At 36.5% G+C, this 21,863-nt stretch overlaps 2 protein-coding genes across 3 annotated transcripts; one reads left to right on the forward strand and one right to left on the reverse strand.

The window, feature by feature from the left end:
* The first annotated feature begins 715 nt into the window (after positions 1-715).
* Positions 716-15,148, forward strand: LOC131594436 (probable serine/threonine protein kinase IREH1). Of its 2 annotated transcripts, none has more exons than XM_058866565.1 (18): positions 716-1,671; positions 6,428-6,492; positions 6,615-6,800; positions 6,898-8,274; positions 8,675-8,847; positions 10,857-11,103; positions 11,629-11,721; positions 11,809-11,949; positions 12,043-12,135; positions 12,288-12,492; positions 12,812-12,897; positions 12,997-13,085; positions 13,319-13,370; positions 13,458-13,514; positions 13,794-13,970; positions 14,072-14,152; positions 14,645-14,826; positions 14,937-15,148. In XM_058866565.1, exons 1-17 carry the CDS (start codon positions 927-929, stop codon positions 14,723-14,725), a joined length of 3,948 nt encoding a protein of 1,315 aa, XP_058722548.1. In that variant the 5' UTR covers positions 716-926; the 3' UTR covers positions 14,726-14,826; positions 14,937-15,148. The 2 variants fall into 2 exon arrangements, with proteins under 2 accessions (XP_058722548.1, XP_058722549.1); XM_058866566.1 differs by having other exon boundaries at positions 14,075-14,152.
* A 2,475-nt stretch (positions 15,149-17,623) lies between these two features.
* LOC131594437 (probable inactive receptor kinase At1g48480) lies at positions 17,624-20,362 on the reverse strand. Its single transcript, XM_058866568.1, has 2 exons — positions 18,792-20,362; positions 17,624-18,580 (listed from the first exon to the last, which is right to left on the reverse strand). Exons 1-2 carry the CDS (start codon positions 20,155-20,157, stop codon positions 17,943-17,945), a joined length of 2,004 nt encoding a protein of 667 aa, XP_058722551.1. The 5' UTR covers positions 20,158-20,362; the 3' UTR covers positions 17,624-17,942.
* Positions 20,363-21,863: the final 1,501 nt, after the last annotated feature.

Consider the following 21,863-nt stretch of genomic DNA (forward strand, 5'->3'; position numbering starts at 1 on the left):
TGAGATTGGTATGAATGTGTATGATAAAATTAAAATGATTTCACAATTTTTAAAAAAGAAGTTTACGCGGCATATGCACTATCAAAAACATGTTATCTCATTATAATAAAGATTATTTAGTATGATAACATTAAAATGAAGTTACAATTTTCGAGAAAAAAGTTTACGCGGCAAATACACTATCAAAAACATATTATCACATCTGTTAGGTTGGATGTTCTCGAGATTAACACGATAACTTTAAATAACATCACATCTTTTACGTTAGTAATATTTTCTTTACGAAATAGTTACCAAATACATTTACGAGAAAAACACGCCCCATTAAGTTCTAACCAACTAAATAGATTTTTTTTAAAAATAGAACAACTAAATATAACATGAAAATCACAAATTAACAAACATAGAGAATAATGAATACAATTCAAATTGCAATTTAGACTCTTTCAATTATTTTTTTTTAAAGATTATTCAAACAATTTGATCATAAGTCATAAAACTCTTAAATTCAAAGTCAAAGAATCGAAAATGGAATCCACAAAAAGTCCTTATATCATTTCTTTAAACCGTAAATCTGTAAAAAAAGTCACATATTTTTCTTCTACTTCTTCCTAAAGTCCACATTCAACTAACCTAAATCCACTTTTTAGTAAAAAAAAATAAAATAATAAAAAATTAACACCAACGCTTTTTTTACGCGCTTCCAAAATCCATTCCCAAACAAATCACTTATCTGTTCTTTAATTTTTTTTTTGGTAACAAATCGTTTCTCTCAGAACACTTCTTTTCTTCATTTCTCAGTTCAAAATTCAAACAAAGTTACGAAACTTAAAAAAAAAGCTGAAAAAAATCACGATTGAACTCAATGTCGCGTTTGCTAGTAGCAGCATGCTGGTAATGTTAGAGGTTAATCGTAACAACCAAACATGGTCTTCAAGGGAAGATTCTTCTCTTCCAAAAAATCTGATACTTCTAGTCCAGATGCTTCTTCCAACAGTCCTCGATCAATCTCTTCGAACTCTCCTAGATCCGATAAGAAAAAACCTAAATCAACCGTTGCTCAAACCCTAACTTCCACCTTCACCTCCTCCTCCACCTCCGCCGCCGGAACCGGCGGCGGAGGAGGCGGAAGTGGACTCGGCGGAGGTGCGTCTAGTCGGAAGACGCAAGTTAAGGAAGGGACTAAGAAGAAGGATGCTGTAAAAGGAAAGGAGAGTGAGATTCTGTTGGAATCTCGCTCTAGGTCTGGTTCGAAGAAACTGACTCCGGCGACGGTGGCGGAGGTGAAGGAGTTACCGTCGACTTTGCCTTCGCCGTATTCGTCGAATTCTTCTGCTGCGGCTTCTGTTTCGCCGATTTTAGCGTCGTCGTTAGGGTTGAACAGGATTAAGACGAGATCGGGACCGTTACCGCAGGAGAGTTTCTTTGGTTTTAGAGGTGATAAGGGAGGAGCTGCGGCGGCGCTTGGTGCTAGTAATCTTTCGAGGCCTGGTGTTGGGAAGAAGAAGGAGGTTGGGAGTCAGAATAGAGTAGGGTTTCGGGATGGTTTGGGGATTGGTGGTAGTGTTGATCATGGAAGCAGTTCGGGGAGTGGTGCGCAGACTATGGAACAGAGTCCGGTTGTGTTGCCGCGATCGCGGTTGCAGAACGGTGAATCGTCTTCGGAAGCAGGTATTATGAATGCAAATTTGTTTCATATTTCTTGTTAGATTATCCTTTTTTTTGTAATGGATTATGATGGTAGTGTGGTGATGATTGATGATATGTTGTATGATCATGACATGGGTACGTGTTTGCCTAATTCTGAAAGAAAATCATGGAGATACATTTATTTATGATTGAATTGGTGTGAGGTATAAAGATTTTTTTTAGGCCGTCGAGTCATTTAAAATATTTGACTCTAATTAAAATGTTAACCGATAGGTATCAGAATTTAACTCATACTTTTAGATAAAATGGATTTCATCGTTTTCAGTTGTTTTTTTTAATCGGTCAAGTCCGTCTTGGTCTTAGTTTGGTAAGTTTTGAATATAATTTTGGTTGGCTCGGGTGTCATTATTATCCTGTTTTGAAGATTATATATTTGTGAAGAATGGCTTATTAACTTGTTTTTTTATAGGATTTATAAGGAATAGAATGGTTATTATTCCGATTTCTAGTGAGGTGGGAACGATTTCTTTATTGGATTAAGAAATTTGTTTACTTGGTGTGAATTATAAGTTTACTTGTAGAAAGAGTCACAGCTCAATATTTGAGAGGGGACTGAACAGGAGTGCATGACAACAATGGTTGTTGGAGTGTGCATGTATCAAAGAAAATGAACAATTAATAGTCTCTTTGTTTTGAATCCAATTCAAATAGGTCTTAGTAGATAGAAATCCTAGATGTTCCCCAAATGATGTGCAAACTCATGCCAATTTTACTTTCAGCTTTTTTGGCTATGAATTGTAATTTAATTTGTCTGATGAAAGTATTATGAAATGTTGTTTATTAGTTCCATGAAATTGTGTTAAGAGTTAGAATTGGAATTTTAATTGGGAGGTCCAGTTCTAATTCCGAGGATCAAATTCAAGTTTGATTCTATCAGACCAACTGGACCATATTGATACCAATGAGCATAAGAGAGTGCTTTTGAGGGAAAACCCGTTCTTGGGAGAATAGTCTTCCTCACCGATAAAATATATTAACGGAAGTTCTCTTGTATGGTGCATGGGATTTGACTTGGATTGTAACTCAGCAATACTATCCCGTCCCTTATTATAAGCCCCTTTTGTTGTTTTCACATGTATTAAGAAAAATAGATAATGTGTTTAATGTGTTCATTTTGTATATGAATATACCTAAAATGCCCTTGTGTACGGTGCATTCACATTTCAATTTCCATCTCCCACAAAATTGGCCCATTATAATTATTAAGCATAAAATATTACCGGGCTTCTTTAAGAAGAAAAAAGTTGCGCAGCTCAAATAGAAAAATTGTACTTTCCTTTTATTGCAAAATATACCTTTGATCACGGATCCCTAATCGCAAGCCCCAAACACCCAAACAGTTAGCCGACCCTGATCTCCTTTCAATTCCCAAAGCCCAATCCACCACCTCTCCCGATATGTCTTCCACATACTCAAACGGCGAACCATAATCCTCGCTGTTGAAAACGCGTGATCCTACTTTGCTCTTCTCCTGATCATTAGGATTTTGCGCCCCCACATCTCCCTCTCTACTTCTTCGATATGCAGTTCATTCCCTGCTTTAACGGTTGCACTTGATTACTAGAATTTCAATGAAGCCTCCTTGGCAAAGGGGAAGTATGGCGACAAGGATGGTAGGGATGGATTTGCCTATGGATAGGGAACAACTTTTTGCGAATGCTAATTGTTGGAATTTTCGTCTTAATTGCGGGTCGCCCCTAGTCGCCTTAATTGCGGGTCGCCCCTAGTCGCCTTAATTGCGGCACTTTGGCTTGCCTTCGTTGCCGCCCCTAACACTTTGAACGGGTGAATTTAGTCCCACATTGCTTAGAGATATGGTTGTGTTGTGTTTATAAGTGGGGGCAATCCTCACCTTACAAGCCGGTTTGTAAGAATGAGTTAGGCCCAACCCAAATTTTGAGGCTAACATTTTTGCTGATAGGGTTCCTGGCGGTAAGTTTCCTACGAGTTCCAGTGGCTCCTAAAAGTGAGATATGGTTGGCCTTCCAAGCACTCAGAGGTGATGTGGTTGGTAGTTCTTATCATGCTGACCCATAATTCGCTTTGAACTGGTTTCTTGGTAGAGTGGAGATGGATTTCTGGGGTTGAGGGCGAGACAAAAGATGTCACATCGCCCAAAAAAATGTCCCAAACCATCAAAATATGTGACATCACCAAGTGCCAAATAAAGCTCTGTTAGCTCCGTCAGCATTCTGTAAGAGATTGACTTTAGGGACAAAAAAGGATGGTTCTGATTTAATAGTGAGGGAGGGAGTCCAAATAAGGTTTACAGGGACCAAAAACCAAAAAACCCCATATTTGCTTAGACCTATATTTGCCCGAGTTATTAATGGTGGCTGCTAACTGCGCTAGCCCAGGAATTTCGGCCGGAGCGGTCACCCTCCGCGACGTTCTCATGTTGTGGATCACAATTTGCGATCGCGGGCGCGATAGAGGGTATCTCCTAGAGCGGGTTGCGGGGCGCTACCCGCGTCGGGCGGTTTGACTATTTTTTAATAATTTTTTTATTTGTGCATTTACGATTTTACCCTTAAGTTTGAAAGGGTCAAAATAACTTACAATTACATTTGGGATTAGTTTCGTGTTCTCTCTGCTTCGTTTTCTCTCTGCTCGTCTTCTCCAACAACTAGGGGTGGGAATAGGCCAGGCCGGCCTACAGGGGCCTACGGCCCAGCCTACATAGGCCTAGGCCAGGCCAGGCCTATTTAATAAATAGGTCAGGCTTAGGCTTTTTTAAAAGCCTATTTCGTTAAATAGGCCAGGCTTAGGCTACTAAAAAAGCCTATGAAGCCTTATAGGCCGACCTATATTTTCATATATATTAAAGATATGTTAAATAAGTTGGTCCATGTATGCATATATTAGAAGAAAAAAAAGCTAAATAGACTACCCTATATATATATATATATAACAAATGCTAAATAGGTCCACTTATATATGTATATATAGGTCGACCTACAAGACTTCTTAAATTATATAAATTAATTGAAAACTTTAATGAGATACAGGCTTTTTATATAGGCTTTCAGGCCAGGCCAGGCTTTTAAAAAGGCCAGGCCAGGCCAAAAAACCGAGCCTATGATAGGCCTTAGGCCAGGCTTAGGCCTTCTAAGTTTATCGTAGGCCAGGCTCAGGCCTTCTAAAGCCTAGCCTAGCCTAGCCTATTTCCACCCCTACCAACAACCCTAATGGCCGCTCATCCTCGTCTTCAAAACTCCGGCGCTCTTCCTCCATCAACCCTAACGATTACATTTGATTTCTATGTTTGTTTTTGAATTGGAGGAATAGCTTGAAGCATTGTACTTTGATATTTGATTTTATAAATCTTTTATGGATGTTGTGTTAATTGTTTAGTTTTACATTAAATATATCGGTAGATTATTCATAAAAAATTATCTCTCTTTCCGCTATCCCGCTATCCCACTTTTGGGGTCGGCCGCTCCGCTCCGCTATCCGGGATTAATAACTCTGATATTTGCAGAGACCTAAAGTGTATTTTAACCTATATTTTTCCTTTTGAATAATCATATTTAGAACCAACTAATTTATTGAATAATTCAAGGAACTAAATGGCCCTTTTTGTGAAGTTGGCGTAATACACACTAACTGAAAACTCTACATTTAAAATAAATTGAAAGCACTGAAAAAAATATGTTTTTTTCATTAATGGGGGCATGGCTGCAATAACTGGAAACCATGGAACTCAGCTTTGGAACATCTGAAAGCACGGGAGCATAGTTTTGACTTGAAAACTAGGCCGGGTTTGACTTGATCAAATGACCAAGCCACTAATTTGATCATCAATCAGGTAGGAAAGAAAAATCTGGTCAGGCATAAAATCATAATTCGCCGCCAGTTTTTCGGATTTAATAAAAACCTGTTAGGTTTACAAGTTTTCAAATAATTCGAAATGGCTGGTTTCCTGGCTTTTAATTGGTTCCCTCATGTTTGACTGAAAAGTAGTTTGAACTAGGCATCACACCTCATAGAAAGGGATACTCCGAGTACAAACACAACAAGGAAGCTAGAATTTTGCTTTCAAAATAATTTCTTCATAGCTGTTTCATCACCTATATTAAATAGGACGAGACTTGTACATTTATAGGTAACAATAGTAGTTGAAGGAAATCCCACTAGCCTTCACAAATAAACAACTAAAAAAAGGTCAACTTGGTACTCTAAATCTCCGAGGGTTCAGAGAAGAAATACACTGCTAAATGTTACTTAAATATGTTTTTCTTGGAAGTTATAAAAATATTTTGTTACTGAAATGTTACTTTGAGTTTGACTAAATATGGTAATTAATCCCAATATCATTAAACCATCTTTGAATGTTTGACTTCTGGATTTACTGCTGCCTGCATCATGCTGGTCACGTCTATCATCGAGAAAGGGGAGCCAATACATCACTTTCTAGTTTTCTGCATCTATATTTTACAAGCTTATCTATTGTTTGTCTGTGGAGTTGACAGAATGTTTGTATTGGTGAAGTGAAGTAATTTTAACTGTAAAATTCCCTCGGCTGCCTATTTTTCAAGTGTTAATGCTTGGGGTATGTTTGAGGGGTAGGTTTTGGCTTGGTGCATTATTTGTCCAGTTTTATGTACTGTCAATTTGTATCATTGTGTGAACTGTTTCCGTATTAAAGTGTCTTCCAAATCTATGCTCTATTTTAATACCAAAATGTTACTTTTTCTTATCACATTACTTTAAACAGGAGAGCAGGCATCATCACAGACTCAGACTGGAGGCTTAAGAAGTGACGATGTTTGCACGCCAGAGGTACTGCTGGGTGTGGTGTTTGTGAAATCTTCTGTTATTGCTTTGATTAAATTCATCTGCATTAGTTGCTGTATTCAACTTAATTCATTTATTATGGCAAAAAAACTGATTGTTTCTTCCAGGCCGCATATGATTTTGAGAATCCGAAAGAATCTGAATCTCCTCGTTTTCAAGCTATATTACGTGTCACAAGTGCCCCCGGAAAGAGGTTTCCTGGTGATATAAAGAGTTTTTCGCACGAGTTAAATTCTAAAGGTGTTCGGCCTTTTCCGTTTTGGAAGCCTCGAAGGTTAAATAATAACCTTGAGGTACTTTACTTTCCATTTTTCATTTTATTGTGGTGTTAATAGTTTGTGTTGTGTAGGAAACATTTCTTGAAAATTGCTCTACTTGTTTTATATGCAGGAGATCTTGGTTGTTATTAGGGCTAAATTTGATAAAGAAAAGGAAGAGGTGAACTCCGAACTGGCTATTTTTGCAGCAGACCTGGTTGGAGTTCTTGAAAAAAATGCAGATAATCATCCGGAATGGCAAGAGACAATTGAGGACTTGCTAATTTTGGCCAGGCGCTGTGCTATGACCACATCTGGCGAGTTTTGGCTTCAGTGTGAAAGCATAGTTCAGGACTTGGATGATAGGCGTCAAGAGCTTCCTCCGGGGACACTAAAGCAGCTTCATACTCGAATGCTCTTCATTCTTACACGGTGTACTAGGTTGTTGCAATTTCACAAGGAAAGTGCTTTGGCTGAGGATGAACACTTTGTCAATCTCCGTCAATCCAGAGTCTTGCATACTACTGGAAAATCTATTCCTCCTAGTTCGGTAAGGGATTCTAAAAGTACTGGTGTTGCAAAGACCTCAAAGGCTTCAACAAAGAAAGCTTATAGCCAAGAGCAGAGTACCATGGGGTGGAAAAAAGGTGTCTTGAAACCAGAGATTCAGTTGCCTCCTACTGATGATGACATTTTAAAAAACTTTGAGTCTCCTGGCAGGAATCGGATGGCTTCATGGAAAAAATTCCCATCTCCATCAGAAAAAAGCCCAAAAGAAACTGTTCAGTTGAAGGACCGAAGTTATGGGACAGTTGATGTTGAACCTTCAAAGACATCAGATAAGAAATTAAATTCTGATATAGATCTCTCTGCTGCCAAGCCTTCTGAGCTTCTCCCTGTCAAAGATTCCCATGACCATGCTTCCAAGCACCAACATAAAGTTTCCTGGGGCTATTGGGGAGACCAGCAGAATAATAATGAAGATAATTCAATAATTTGTCGAATATGTGAAGAGGATGTACCGACTTTACATGTTGAAGATCATTCAAGGATTTGTGCAGTTGCTGACAGATGTGATCAGAAGGGTTTGAGTGTCAATGAGCGTCTTGTAAGAATTTCCGAAACATTAGAAAAGATGATGGAATCATCTACTCAGAAGGATTCACAACAAATGGTCGGAAGTCCTGATGTTGCAAAAGTGTCGAATTCAAGTATGACTGAAGAATCTGAAGTTCTTTCACCTAAACTTAGTGATTGGTCACGCAGAGGCTCAGAGGATATGCTAGACTGTTTCCCTGAACCTGATAATTCCGTTTTTATGGATGAGCTGAAGGGATTGCCATTAATATCATGTAGAACTCGTTTTGGTCCAAAGTCTGACCAAGGTATGACAACATCATCTGCAGGGAGCATGACTCCTAGGTCTCCTTTACTGACACCAAGGACAAGTCAGATTGACTTGCTCCTGGCGGGGAAGGGTGCTTATTCTGAACATGATGATCTGCCTCAGGCATGCTCTTATTTTAACCTCTTTTATAAAAGACTATTATTTCTAATTTCTTGTCATATACTTGCTATTACTCCTTCCTCCATTCTTTTTCAAGTGTCGTTTTGGAATTGTTTTATTCATATTTAACTGTTGTTTTGATAGTTTAAGGTTATCATTTGTCAGTTATACCCTTATCCTCAATAATTCCTACTTAAAATGAGGGTAGAATGGGAAAAATTCCAATAATTCGCTTTATGCTTAAACGACAATTAAAAAGGAATGGGGGGAGTACTAATTATGTCATGGCATTATCTTAAATTCAGCATTTTTTATCAATTGGTCTTTTCCATGTATTCAGCATTTTGTATGATGTTGTTTATTGTTCCTAAACACCCCAATTATATTCTTTGGATTATTGTAGATGAATGAACTTGCTGATATAGCACGATGTGCAGCCAATGTTAGTCTGGACGATGATCGTACAGCGTCGTATTTATTATCTTGTCTTGATGATTTGAGGGTTGTCGTAGAACGAAGGAAGTTCTATGCACTTACCGTGGAAACCTTTGGAACACGCATCGAGAAGCTGATTCGGTTAGTACCTTTCTGTTAAATCATGCAAGGCATCTCTAAAGAAGGTCATCCTAGTAAATGTTGAATTTCAGCAAGTGAATTCTTTATGTAAATTCTAGTTAAAGATACATTTGATGCAGATTAATCCTGTTTTTATAACCGTTTCAAATCATATACCATAATGATACTACTACATATTTTTATTTACCATCTGTCCAGTCCAGTGTCTTCTCTGTCATTACTAGTCAGACTTTCGTCATGCTCACCTGAAATATTTTCTATAATGGTCTGTACTTGTGTGTTAAGCAACAATCCCCAATCAAATGTGTCAATATTAGGAAAAATAAAAGTCTCAGGTTCGCAACTTCTAAGTGGCTGAGTAATAGTGACAGGCACAGCTAACTGAGGTAGTTATGAGCAGAGTGAGGGCAGAGTAGGGGAAAGACTTGTCATATCTTTGGAATTGTACCATTCTTGGTATGGGAAAGTCTTGTTGTATCCTAATGAAAAAACCTGTGTCTTACTCTTGTCATATCCTCTCGAAAAAACCTGGATCTTCTTTCAATTCTCCAACGAGAGCAGTTCAGTTTTTTCATTATTTTCATTCTTCCGAACCTTTTTCTATCTAATTGGTATTGGAGCTGGATGTCAGTGTCCTTTTACAAAGGGGCTGAATAGAAAAAGGCCGGGTGATGCGTTGTATTGTGTAGCCACTATGATTTCGGCTTTGAAGGGTTGTAGATTAGATTGAAGACACATTGTCCGTGTTAAGCAACTAAAAGAATATACGCATGATACTGACATGTGGTTAAAATTCTAAAACTTATATAAAGTTAATAAACATTACTCCAACATGTTCTAGTATATATATCAAACTTTACAAAGTTCAATATAAAAGCAACTCAGAAAAATAAAATGCTACAAATATGAAACAGACCCTAATCAATGCCCTATTGTTTTAAAGAACTCAAACTAGTCTCTGAATGCATGTTGCCGAACGTTGATGACTTGACTCGGTTATGAAGTATGGTGAATAAGAAAACATAAAAACAGGCGCATATTCTGCTTCTGATTTAACCATGGAGAATAATAAATGTAAAAACATAAAAAAAAAAATACCTGTTTTGGTCACGAAAAATAGTGCATCAACTAGAGGCGTGGACTTCTGTTTAGGATTTACCTGTCTAATAAAGTGAGAAAATAGGGAATTGGGTTGCAATCAAAAGAAGGAAAAAACATATTTTTTTTTCTTTCTTATTTTGATAGGCAAATGTTAGCTGAAAATTTGTTGGGGAGATGGAACTTGTTAGTAGCAGGGATTAAACCTTAGATCTCCTTCTTAATACTCCTTTAGTGTCTCAACCCATACCACAAAACATAGAATATAAAGGGAATTGCATAGGAGGTAGTGGAAGATACTGTAGATGGAGGCAGTTGGAAACTCACTGTATATGTAGAGGGGAAGCCAATCTACAACATAGATTAAAGATGCTGCCTTTGTAACTTGTATTTTCAGACATGCAACTGCAACAATATCCATTGTCAATATTGCTGCATGTTGCATCTCCATTTGGGAGATAAGGGCTGACAGATGTTTCAGATGTTACTTTTTTGTATTTTTTAGGGGGTGATGATGTTTTCTTTGTCTCTTCTATTTTTTTCTTCTTCTAATGATTAGATCAGCTGATGTTTGTATGCTAGTTGCACTTGTTTGCCAGTCCTCTTGTACACAACCTAGTTATATATTCTTTTACTATTAAGAAAATATTAGTTATGGATTAGCGGTCTTGCACATGTTATGCATGTGGAAATTTAAATTTTGTTTACTGAATGTGCCTTTTGGTCTTGCCTGTTTCCCAAGTCAATATATGGCTCTGCCCCTGATTATATCTGAAGTAAATACATTTGGGGGAAACACTATCCCTTGGCTCCCTACTCGACCTGCCATTTCCATTATTCAGCACGAACCATACAAGGTGTCCTTAGCAATTTATTGATGAATTCTTAGTAAGTTGTAATTTATTTTGCAGCGAGAAGTATTTGCAGCTTACTGAGATGGTGGATGTTGAAAAGATAGATGTAGATAGCCCTGTAATGGATGATGATGTCATCTTGGAAGATGATGTGGTTCGCAGCTTGAGAACAAGCCCAATTCATTCTTCAAAGGATCGTACCTCTATTGATGACTTTGAGATTATAAAACCTATCAGTCGTGGGGCATTTGGAAGGGTTTTCTTGGCTAAGAAGAGGACGACTGGTGATCTTTTTGCAATAAAGGTAATTAATTATGTGTTTGACTCATTAGTAACTGTTTAAACACCACCTTCTGTTTATTGTTTTGACTGTCATTAATTGTTTTTCCTCTTACATAAATATGAACACCCATTTGTGCATACCTTTCATTCCCAACAGTCTCCTTTTGCTTCATTCATGTAGCTTTTAGAAACGTTTAATAATATTATGTTACTGTGTTGAATTTGTGTGTTTTTTCTTACAAGTTTATATTATACATGTCACTGAATATTGTGTCTTTCATAAAATACTGCAGACAGTGTTTGACCATGTCATTTTTCTTCATTATTTTGCCAATTTTGCTAATCTGCATTGATTTTCTTGTATTGAATTGTTTATTACTTCATTATATTTATGATTTTTAATTATACTTTTGCTTCAAATGTAATTTTAATGCAATGCCTTTTTTGGTAGTTGGGAACCTTTAACTTGTGTTGTAAATTTGTTTAAGTTTCTTGTTCTATGCTTCCAATCCACAGTTTATTACCATATTTAACTGTTTTGTGACAGGTTCTTAAGAAAGCAGATATGATCCGTAAGAATGCTGTAGAAAGTATATTAGCAGAACGTGATATCTTAATTACAGTGCGCAATCCTTTTGTGGTTAGTGGACCTAACTTTTAGTTACTCTATTTTGTGTTGCTTTGAGAAATGGTACCCTTATTCTAACATTTGTTTCTATTTTATCAGGTTCGGTTTTTCTATTCTTTTACATGTCGTGAGAACTTGTATCTTGTCATGGAATATCTGAATGGTGGAGACTTGTATTCATTACTAAGGAATTTAGGTTGTCTAGACGAAGAAGTTGCCCGTGTATATCTGGCTGAAGTGGTAATTATTGGTGTTCTCTCCTCCTGTAGGTAAATATGAAAAATGATCTTTTATTACTTTGTATTATAATTCAAACTTTTCATCCAACTGTAGGTTCTTGCATTAGAGTATTTGCATTCACTGCGTGTGGTTCATCGTGACTTGAAGCCGGACAATTTATTGATTGCCCATGACGGTCATGTCAAGGTAACTTTTGATTGGTGTACTTTCACATATGTGTCCTTTTGAGTTTTGATTTTCTTGTGTTCCGTGGCTCCTATGAGCATAATTTATACTTTTTACATTATGCATGCTCAGCAAGTCAGATACATTATTTTTTGTCTTATCTACTTTTGCAGTTGACAGATTTTGGGCTTTCAAAAGTTGGTCTCATCAACAGCACAGATGACTTATCTGGTCCGGCAGTGAGTGGGACATCCCTACTTGAGGAGGATGAGTCAGAAACATTTACATCGGAGGATCAAAGGGAACGGAGGAAGAAGCGTTCCGCTGTTGGCACACCTGATTACTTAGCTCCTGAGATACTTTTAGGAACTGGACATGGTTCGTATAGTCCCATATTTTTTTGTTTAAGGTGGTTTGTTTTCTGTTTTCTTTTGCATCTTTTAAAATGCAAATTAATTGTCTCTATTAAGGAAATTTAAGAAAAATTATTCTGCTGTTTAAATAAACTCTTAATGATGCTAAACATTATGGAAAAGTTGCTAGTGCAATGATGAAAATAAATGAACCTTTTTGTTATTATAGTAACTTGCTGATTTAGAGCTTTTACTTGCATTGTATACTTGTAAATGTTCTCATGTATTCTTGTGTATTTTAATACAAATATACCACCAACAAAATATTTGTTCAAATTTTGCAGGGTATACTGCGGATTGGTGGTCTGTTGGGGTCATTTTATTTGAGTTGCTTGTTGGTATTCCACCCTTCAATGGAGAGCATCCTCAGGTTCATACCTTGCTTCATTGTGTGGTGAATATTTATATTTTTGTTCTGTTGATAGTTTATTTAATTCTCACTTCATGTTATGTAATTTTGTGTTTGTAGACTATATTTGATAATATTCTTAATCGTAAGATACCTTGGCCTGAAGTTCCTGAAGAAATGAGTTTTGAAGCACATGATCTTATTGACCGGTAATGGACATGCTATGTTTCATTTCATCTGTACATGTCATCTAACTTTGATGCCTTGTATTTGTTTAATTACTTTAGAGTGTTTTTGATGCTTGTTAGTGCAAATATGGCCTTTGCTTACTTATTTTGTATAGCAATCGTGGTCTCGTATTGTTATACTTGGGATGGCCTTTGACATACTAACTTGTAATTACTAACCAGCAAGTAAACTTAATTAGACATTAAATTTTCAGATTGTTGACAGAAGATCCTAATCAAAGACTAGGGGCTAGAGGGGCTTCAGAGGTGATCTAATATCTTATAATCATGTGTGTTTTCCCTGATATTTTATCATCTTTCAAATGACAGACTGATAGGCGTTTAATAATCCAGGTGAAGCAGCATGTTTTCTTCAAGGACATAAACTGGGACACACTTGCCAGGCAAAAGGTATGCCAAGTGCCTGGTTGGATAGAATATCCCAACTGCTGTTGGTGTCTAGTAAATTATGTTTCAACTGTTTTTGCATTTGGGAGATTAAGAAATCAATTCTGCTGCGAGTAGAATTGATTTTGAGAAAAGTGAAACTTAGATTTTTAGCTTCCCAAAGGCAAAGGTTCTAAACCCACTCTGGAAATATCATTACCGAGCCCAAAAATTTATTTTACATGATAATTCATTTAAAACATGTTTATTGTTAATTGCACTGTCAATCCTTTGGTTTTGCAGGCTGCATTTGTTCCTGCTTCTGAGAGTGCTCTAGACACCAGTTACTTCACTAGTCGCTACTCATGGAATACTTCTGACGGCGGCCTTATTTACCCGCCAAGTGATTTTGAAGATTCAAGTGATGCCGATAGCTTAAGTGGCAGCAGCAGTTGCCTGAGCAATCGCCATGATGAAGTGGTACTGCATTTATTGACAATGCTAAATTTAAAATACGAACTGTAAAATATCAATTTTAAGTATTTTGGGCTGACTTCCTTTTGCAAACATATCTATACAAGCAGGGAGATGAATGTGGGGGTCTTGCTGAGTTTGATTCTAGTTCTTCCGCCAATTACTCTTTTAGTAATTTCTCTTTTAAGGTAATTTTCTCAAATTATATTCAATATTTATAATATAAAAATTAGAATAACTCCCATGAATGTTGCATGGTCTATAGTTATTTTTTTCTTATCACTTCGACATTATTTAATATGGGATGAATAGGAAGATGAATGGTTTCTCCCCTAGCCTCCTTATATTTTTGGACCAGTATTTGTTAATTATTGAATTTATGATTATGTGTAAAAAATGAGAGAAAAATATTATTTATTATGACTATTGACTTGATACAAAAGAGTTATTGCTAATCCCTAAGAACGAATCAAATCTTGATAATAATAAGATATACTCTAAAATACTCTAAATTAATATAAAGGATATTATAAGATATTTAATAATATTCTAACATTAATATTTAGTCCGGTGTTTTTTTTTCTACGTTTTCTATTTGGTCGCATGCTATTAAGCTATACTTTACTGTAATTTATACCTATTTTTTCCGATTGTGATTAACCTTTCTGTTTGATTTTCAGAATCTCTCCCAGCTTGCATCAATCAATTATGATCTCACCAAGGGATGGAAAGATGATCCCTCAACAAATTCTAGTGCATAGAGATGCCTCATCTTCTGTCAAAGTCCAGAATTTGATTTTCGATCTATGATTCAAGCAATTTGGAGGCATACCAGTCGTTGTTGTTTGTATAACATGTACATGTATGATTCTGCAAAAGTGTTATTTCAGTGCCTTTTAGATTTTGTTGTTGTTGTTGTTAAGTCATTCATGTGTTGTTACTGATCTAGTTTGTATTGCTGAATTTTTGCAGATATTTTAGAGACTCTAAAGTGGTTCCGGATATACCCTATGCATATAACATAGGACAATAGTGGGGGGTGTTTCAATCTGTCGGATAGTTGTGTATGAGTTGAGGACTGTATAAATTGTAAAATGCATGTAGCATTAGCTCCCATTGTTCTGTTGTGTACTTCCCTTAATTTGCTATTAATGAGAATATCGGAATACATCCTATTTTGTTCAGGCCACTGTAGTATCATTTACTTATAGAAATTTGAAGGGTGGAGTTTGTGTTCCCTTCAAGCATTTTGGGGACCTGCCTTGACGACTAATTTAGCTATTTACAAGCTAAAGTCATTAAGTTGTTGTAGTTTCTATTGATTTAGTGGATTCAACATTTCTCAAGTTTTATTGACGATTTTTGGATTTCAACATGGACAACAATTAAACTTGATACACTAGTCTTCTTATCCCCATTAGATAAAGTCAGATCAATAGTATCTTTTTTAAGTGTTCAACCTTTGGAACAAAAACTCTGTAGGAGTTGAAGTTTACTATATAATTCAAAAATACTGATATAAAATCTTGATCAGTGGATCTGAATCGAATGGCTTAGGATTCACGACAGCATGACTGCAGGAAATCATTGTCTTATATTATTACCACCACAATTTCCTTTATTGCACCAAATTCGGAACTTAGAAGTTAGAGCTATCTAACTAAGGATACACTAAGGTTTAGGGTATAGTGCCAAATATAAACCAGAGTGTCAAGCTGTCTTGAAGGAAGTGACAATGGTCCAATGTGATTGTGATTGTACTTACACAAGTTTCACAAATTTTTAAAGACAATTAATTGGATAGAATAAGACAACAATGACCAAAGAGGCAAAAGCATCCCATGTAGCAAAATGGTGGGATGCCAATATTTGTTTCTCTTTATCACTCATTTCATTATCATCCATTTTCAACCTTATTTGAATAGCTCCTCAAAATATTAACAGTATTGAAGTACCAAAGAGTGGGTTTAGATCACTCATATCAACAAAAAATGACTATGCAACACAATGAAGAAACAGTAGGACCACTATCTCAAAAATGCTAACTTTAAATTGCAGTGCCATCCCATTTTGGTCCCACCATAAAGTCACAAATTTGTTGGTTCGGTTTGTATTTATTTGAGAGAAACAATTTGGTTTGGTATTTGAATTTCAAAATCTACATTAAGGATAAGATAGCATGAAGAAACATTACTAACAACACTATTAGCATGTTTGTTATCATTATGGATCTAATCTAACAAAATTGCATTTTAGGCATTGCTTAGATTTCTATAATTTAAAGACTAAATTAGAGATAGTGATAGTTTGTGGACCGAATTGATTTTTTTTTTAAAAAATCATTTGATTCTCATGCTACAAAGTTTATTCTTTCTTTTTCAGTATCATTTCTGATACAGATATCATATCAAACTTTTTTTGCACATGTGACAAGACAGCTATTTGGCTTTAACACTTTATACATAACATTTCATATAATAACTTTTTGAAAATTTATCTAAATTGGCGCCAACTAATTTTGTGATAAAAGTGTCCTTTTCAAGAAATGTAATTTTTTTTAAAGGTAAACTGAATTATAGGTTTTTATAACTTAATATAAAGTCTTCAACATATTATTTATCTTTTTTTCTTGTAAAATTGGTCATTTATCTGATTTTTTTTACAAAGGGAGATCAAATATTTATTCCTTTTCTTTATCAGTCTACTTTTATTACATTTATAGCAACAACGGTCAAATGAATCAGTTTTCACCATAATTTTTTATTCAGACTATGATTCTATCCAAATTGTTAATCTTAACATCTTTCTTAATAATTTCTCTTACAAATTTTCTAATTCTTCTTCAACTTCAACATCTATTTGATTGACTTCTCTCAATATAATTTACTTTTTTATCACAAAAATCTATAGATCTTTTCTTTACATGACAAAATCACATAAATCTATTTTCCATAATTTTTTTATATCATAAGTGTTACCTCAACACTCTTTCTAATATTGTCATTTATAATCTTATTTTGCATATTCTTACCGCACATCAAATAAACATTCTTATCTCTGCTACACTTACTTTATTTATGCGCTGATTTTAATCAGCCAACATTCTATCTTGTACACCATCGTCAATCTCACCGTAATCAAATAAAAAATTTCCTTCAGCTTGAGTGGTATCTTTGTGTCACGTAAAATTCTTAAAGCTCTTCTTCATTTGAGCCACCCAACTTGAATTCAATGGATTAGAAACACTTTTTCGACTTTTCAAATTGTAATCCTCCTTCGACTTTTCAAATATAACTGTATCTTTTAAAAAAACATGCATCTCGATACTTGTTCTTAGATTTGCTTTTGTATAGAGGTTTAGAGTTGAACTGATATAAACCTATTATATTTTAAGGATCAAAATTCTCTGAAATTTTATTTTAATTTTCAAACAGAAGATAAGATAAACATCAACATCTAAACCACATGCCAAGCCAAGAAAAAGTTGATCAAAGTTGGTTCAAGGTATAAATCATCCATCTCTACCAATTTGAGGGGTTCACAAGACTCAACAATTAAAGATTGTGATTCATGCCAACTTTGTAACAGTAATACCAAACATGACAGCAACCACATAATCTCACTTTTAACATAGTTAAAGGTTTCACCAAAAGCAAAAGTTAATGCTAAAGCAAGAATAATAATAACAACTTCAACAAGAATCTACAGCCAAATAACTCTAATGGAACAGATATGCATTATGCACTCCCCTAAGATAGTACTAGTACAGTGGAAATTATAGAGGAAAAGAAAATACATCAAAGTTGGAGGGTGCTAATGAAAATTGAGGCCAAACCTAAAAAAACTTAAATTACACTCTAGGTCCCTGAACTGTTTTAAATTACGCTTCGGGACCTATAGAATAATTAAAACCTAAATAAGTTACAACATAAGCACACATAATTTAGGAAAAATTAGATAAAGGGACTTCTGAGATACTCATCTAGAAGAGATATCATCTATGTCATTGATCAAATCAGGGTGTTGAATTTGGTCTTGAGAACCCTCTTTCAAGCTAGACTTATGCAACTCTTCTATCTGCTGTCGTACTTGCGACATTGAAGGGCGGTTATCGGGGTATGTTGCTGCACAATCTACTGCGAGTTGCAAGAGCTGAACCATTTCCTCTTCAACGTTTTGGTACCTTAGGAGTTCGAGGTCGAAGACCTCGGAAGTCCATTCTTCTTTAACAACCGACTGCACCCATCTCGGAAGGTCCACTCCTTCGTCGTTCATGAGGGCGTGAGTTGGAGCTTTTCCGGTAAGAAGCTCCAAGAGTAGAACGCCGAAGCTGTATACGTCGGCTTTTTGAGAAACTTTTCGAGGATCGGTTACCTCGGGAGCACGGTAGCCGGCGACCCTATTGGGTGTGGATGAAGGACCAACAAGATGTGCAAGACCGAAATCAGACACTCTTGCTTCATAGGTCTTGGTTAGAAGGATGTTAGATGATTTGATGTTTCCATGTGAAACATTCGACCCTTGCGAATGTAGGTACTCGATACCGCGAGCAGCTCCAAGTGCAATGCCCGATCTCATTTCCCAAGTCAGAGGTGTCCTACCTCCTCCTTTGTTTCCTGTATTCAAAATATAAAAGACTTACAAGACTGATGCATAATCGCGACTCTAACAAATGGACTATTTGAAAGAGCTTATGCAAACACCTTATGACAATTGCAGTAATCATAATTCTATATCGAAACGAGTAAAGAAATCTAAAGTCATAACAAAGAAACTCGAAAGATATAGAAAGTTAGAAAAAGGAAGCAAAGTAAAGCAAAACCTCACCATGCAAAAGTGCAGATAAGCTTCCCATATGCAAATAATCATGAACAAGAAGCTTCTCATCTCTACTATAATAGTAAGCCCTAAGAGGTGCCAAATTCTCATGAACCATCGTTCCGACCCGTTCGATCTTCTCCTTAAACTCCCTCTCAGAAATGGTCACATCCCTTAATCTCTTCACAGCTACAACCACAGGACCAACTTCCAAAACTGCCTTATAAGAAGTCCCAAAAGTCCCTTTCCCTAATACCTCAGCAGAAGCTCTTAACAAATCCTCCAAACCAAACACCTTACCCCAATTCCTAAAAAACACCAATTTTTTATCACCACCACCCACAACAACGCCTTCATTCACCACAGCCGGCACCGCCAGAGCCGCGGCCGACGAATACCCATTCCTATTCCCAACATTCTCACTATGAATCCCCTCATCATGCTGATTATGCTTCAAAGTTGCAGCAACTTCATCAATTGAACTAGTTTTTTCACCATTTTTATTCCTGCATAGAAGAATCAAAGCAAAAACTATAATCAAAAGAACCACAACAGACCCAATAACAATTCCAGCTATGGCACCACCGGATAATTTGCTTTTCTTCTTGTTCTTCACAAGCCCTTGATTATCATCAACCCCAGAAGAATTTCTATTTCCACCCCCATTTTCACTATTTGCACCTCCTTCATTAGGACAAGGGTTTAGGGGTTTTCCACATAAGAGACTATTACCCAAAAACGAATCTTTACCAAAAGCTTGTAAATTTTCAGGAACTGAACCGTTTACCATGTTGTTTGAAACGTTGAACTGATCGAGTTCAACCCGGTTCAACTCGTCAAGAGAACCGGTGAACCGGTTGTTTTGCAGATATAACGTTTTCAACCGAGTTAGGTTTTGAAACCCAACCGGAATTTTGCCGGAGAAGTTGTTAGAAGCTAAATTCAGACGGACTAAACCGGTGAGTTGGATGAGTGTCGCCGGAAGTTCGCCGGAGAGAGTATTCTGCTGGAGGTAGAGGTTACGGAGGGAGGTGCAAGCGGAGAGGTCGGAGGGGAGAGGACCGGAGAGGGAGTTGAAGCGGAGACTGAGTGTGTGGAGGTTAGGGAGGTCGGGGAATACCCCGGCGGGGAGTTTTCCGGTGAGTGAAACGGCAGGGAGGTGAAGCTCGACAACGTGAGTGTGGTTTTGGTCGCATTTGACGCCGGACCAGTTACATGGAGTTGCGGAGGTGGTGTTCCAGAGAAAGGTTCGGCCGCCTACGGCGGCGCGTAGGTTTAAGAGGGCGGCGCGTTCGGAAGTTAAGTCAGGTTTTACAAAAGAAAGAAGAAGGAAAAAGAAGAAGAGTTTCATTTGCATTTGCATTTGCATTTGCATTTGAATTTGAATTTGAGTTTGGAGAAATTGTTGTACTGTGTGTGTGTGTTTTTGTAGAACACTTACATAAACCTTTTTTGTGTTTTGTTTTTTGTTTTTGAGAGCGGTTATGGTTTTAGGTTTGGTTTTTGTTTGGTTGTGTGAGGTTGGACTTTGGAGAGACACGCCAAGGGAAGTTGAGTAAGAGGGTGGAGAAAAACAAAAATTTTAGTAATTATATCAATATTTGTTATAAAAAACATATAATACTTGTTGGTGTAGGAGACAGTTACTATTTTTGTTATATGTACATGCTTTTTAACAATGTGAACTGATTGAAAATTGTTATATGATTAAAACTATTATTGGTAATTTGGTATACTTAATTAAAATTGCCTAATGTTTGTTCTTTATACTTTCGGTGAATTAAAAAAACATCCATGTTATTTGTAGGGGTGTTTGCGGTGCGGTTTGAGCGGTTTTGATATTAAAATTCTTTCGAAATGTAAGAGATTAATTTGATTTACATTTGAATTTAGTCTTGTGTATATAAACTAAAAGTGAGTTTCAGTTGTAATTAGGGTTGTTATTGGACCTATAGAATCGGAAAACCACCCGAGAACCGGTCCATTGGAACCGGACTAATGGCCCGGCCAAAATGTTACTCGGTTCGGGAATGGATGATTTTTTTATCCGATACCAAAAATGAATACTATATTAGATATTTATTGAATACTTTTGTGGGATATCCGAAGTAACGGTCCGGTTTCGGTCCAAAAAAATGGTCCATCACTATTTCGGTCCGGTCCGAATTTACCCGATTACTATTTCGGTCTGATTCTCGGGATAGCAAATATCTGGACCGGACCGATAACAACCCTAGTTGTAATAACATTCATTTTTACATTTTGAGATAGAAACTTAGGTTACAGTTTCTCTTTTCTCTCTCTGCAATTCTTTCATCTTCATCTTCTTCCTCTTGTGCGTCAATTGAGTTTTTTTTACTGTAAACTCCAATAAATTGGTATCTAGAGCTTCGATTCAGGTTTAAGAAAACACGAGTGTACATGTGGTGTGTGACCGATTTCGTTCCTCAAATTCACACTGAATTGAAATTCGAAATCGGAGAGGAATCACATTTCTTGATTCCACGGGATTGAAAAGTACGAGTGTTGGTAAGAATTGAGTAATTTGCACAAGGTCGAAGATGAATGGAGGAAACAATAGCTTGAACACAAACCTTCCAGTATTCTACGGAAAGAATAGGAATTTGTGGTAGATTCAGATGCTTGTATTGTTTGTAGCTCAAGATTTTTTTGATCTTGTCAATGACGGTTACACTGTGGTTGCAAGAGATGCAACAGAAGCGCAAAGAAACGTGCAACGCGAAATGAGGAAGAAGGATCATAAGGCATTGTTCTATATCCATCAATATGTGGATACGATGGTGTTTAAGAAGATCGATGATGCGATGACGATGAAAGTTATGTGGGATATACTGGTGTGGTGCGATGGCAATGACAGATAAATGAAGAAAGTGAAGTTGCAGTCTCTACGCAAGCAATAAGAGAACCTCAACATGAAGAACAATGAATAGGTACCAAATTATATATTTAAAGTGACTTTGATCACGAATGAGATGAAGGTTTGTGGAGAAACTCTCTTTGAATAAGTTATTGTTGAGAAGGTACTCATATCACTTACTCTTCAGTTTGATTACATAGTTG

The sequence above is a fragment of the Vicia villosa genome, linkage group LG4 (assembly GCF_029867415.1).
Source record: "Vicia villosa cultivar HV-30 ecotype Madison, WI linkage group LG4, Vvil1.0, whole genome shotgun sequence".
In the NCBI taxonomy this organism is placed as follows: domain Eukaryota; kingdom Viridiplantae; phylum Streptophyta; class Magnoliopsida; order Fabales; family Fabaceae; genus Vicia; species Vicia villosa.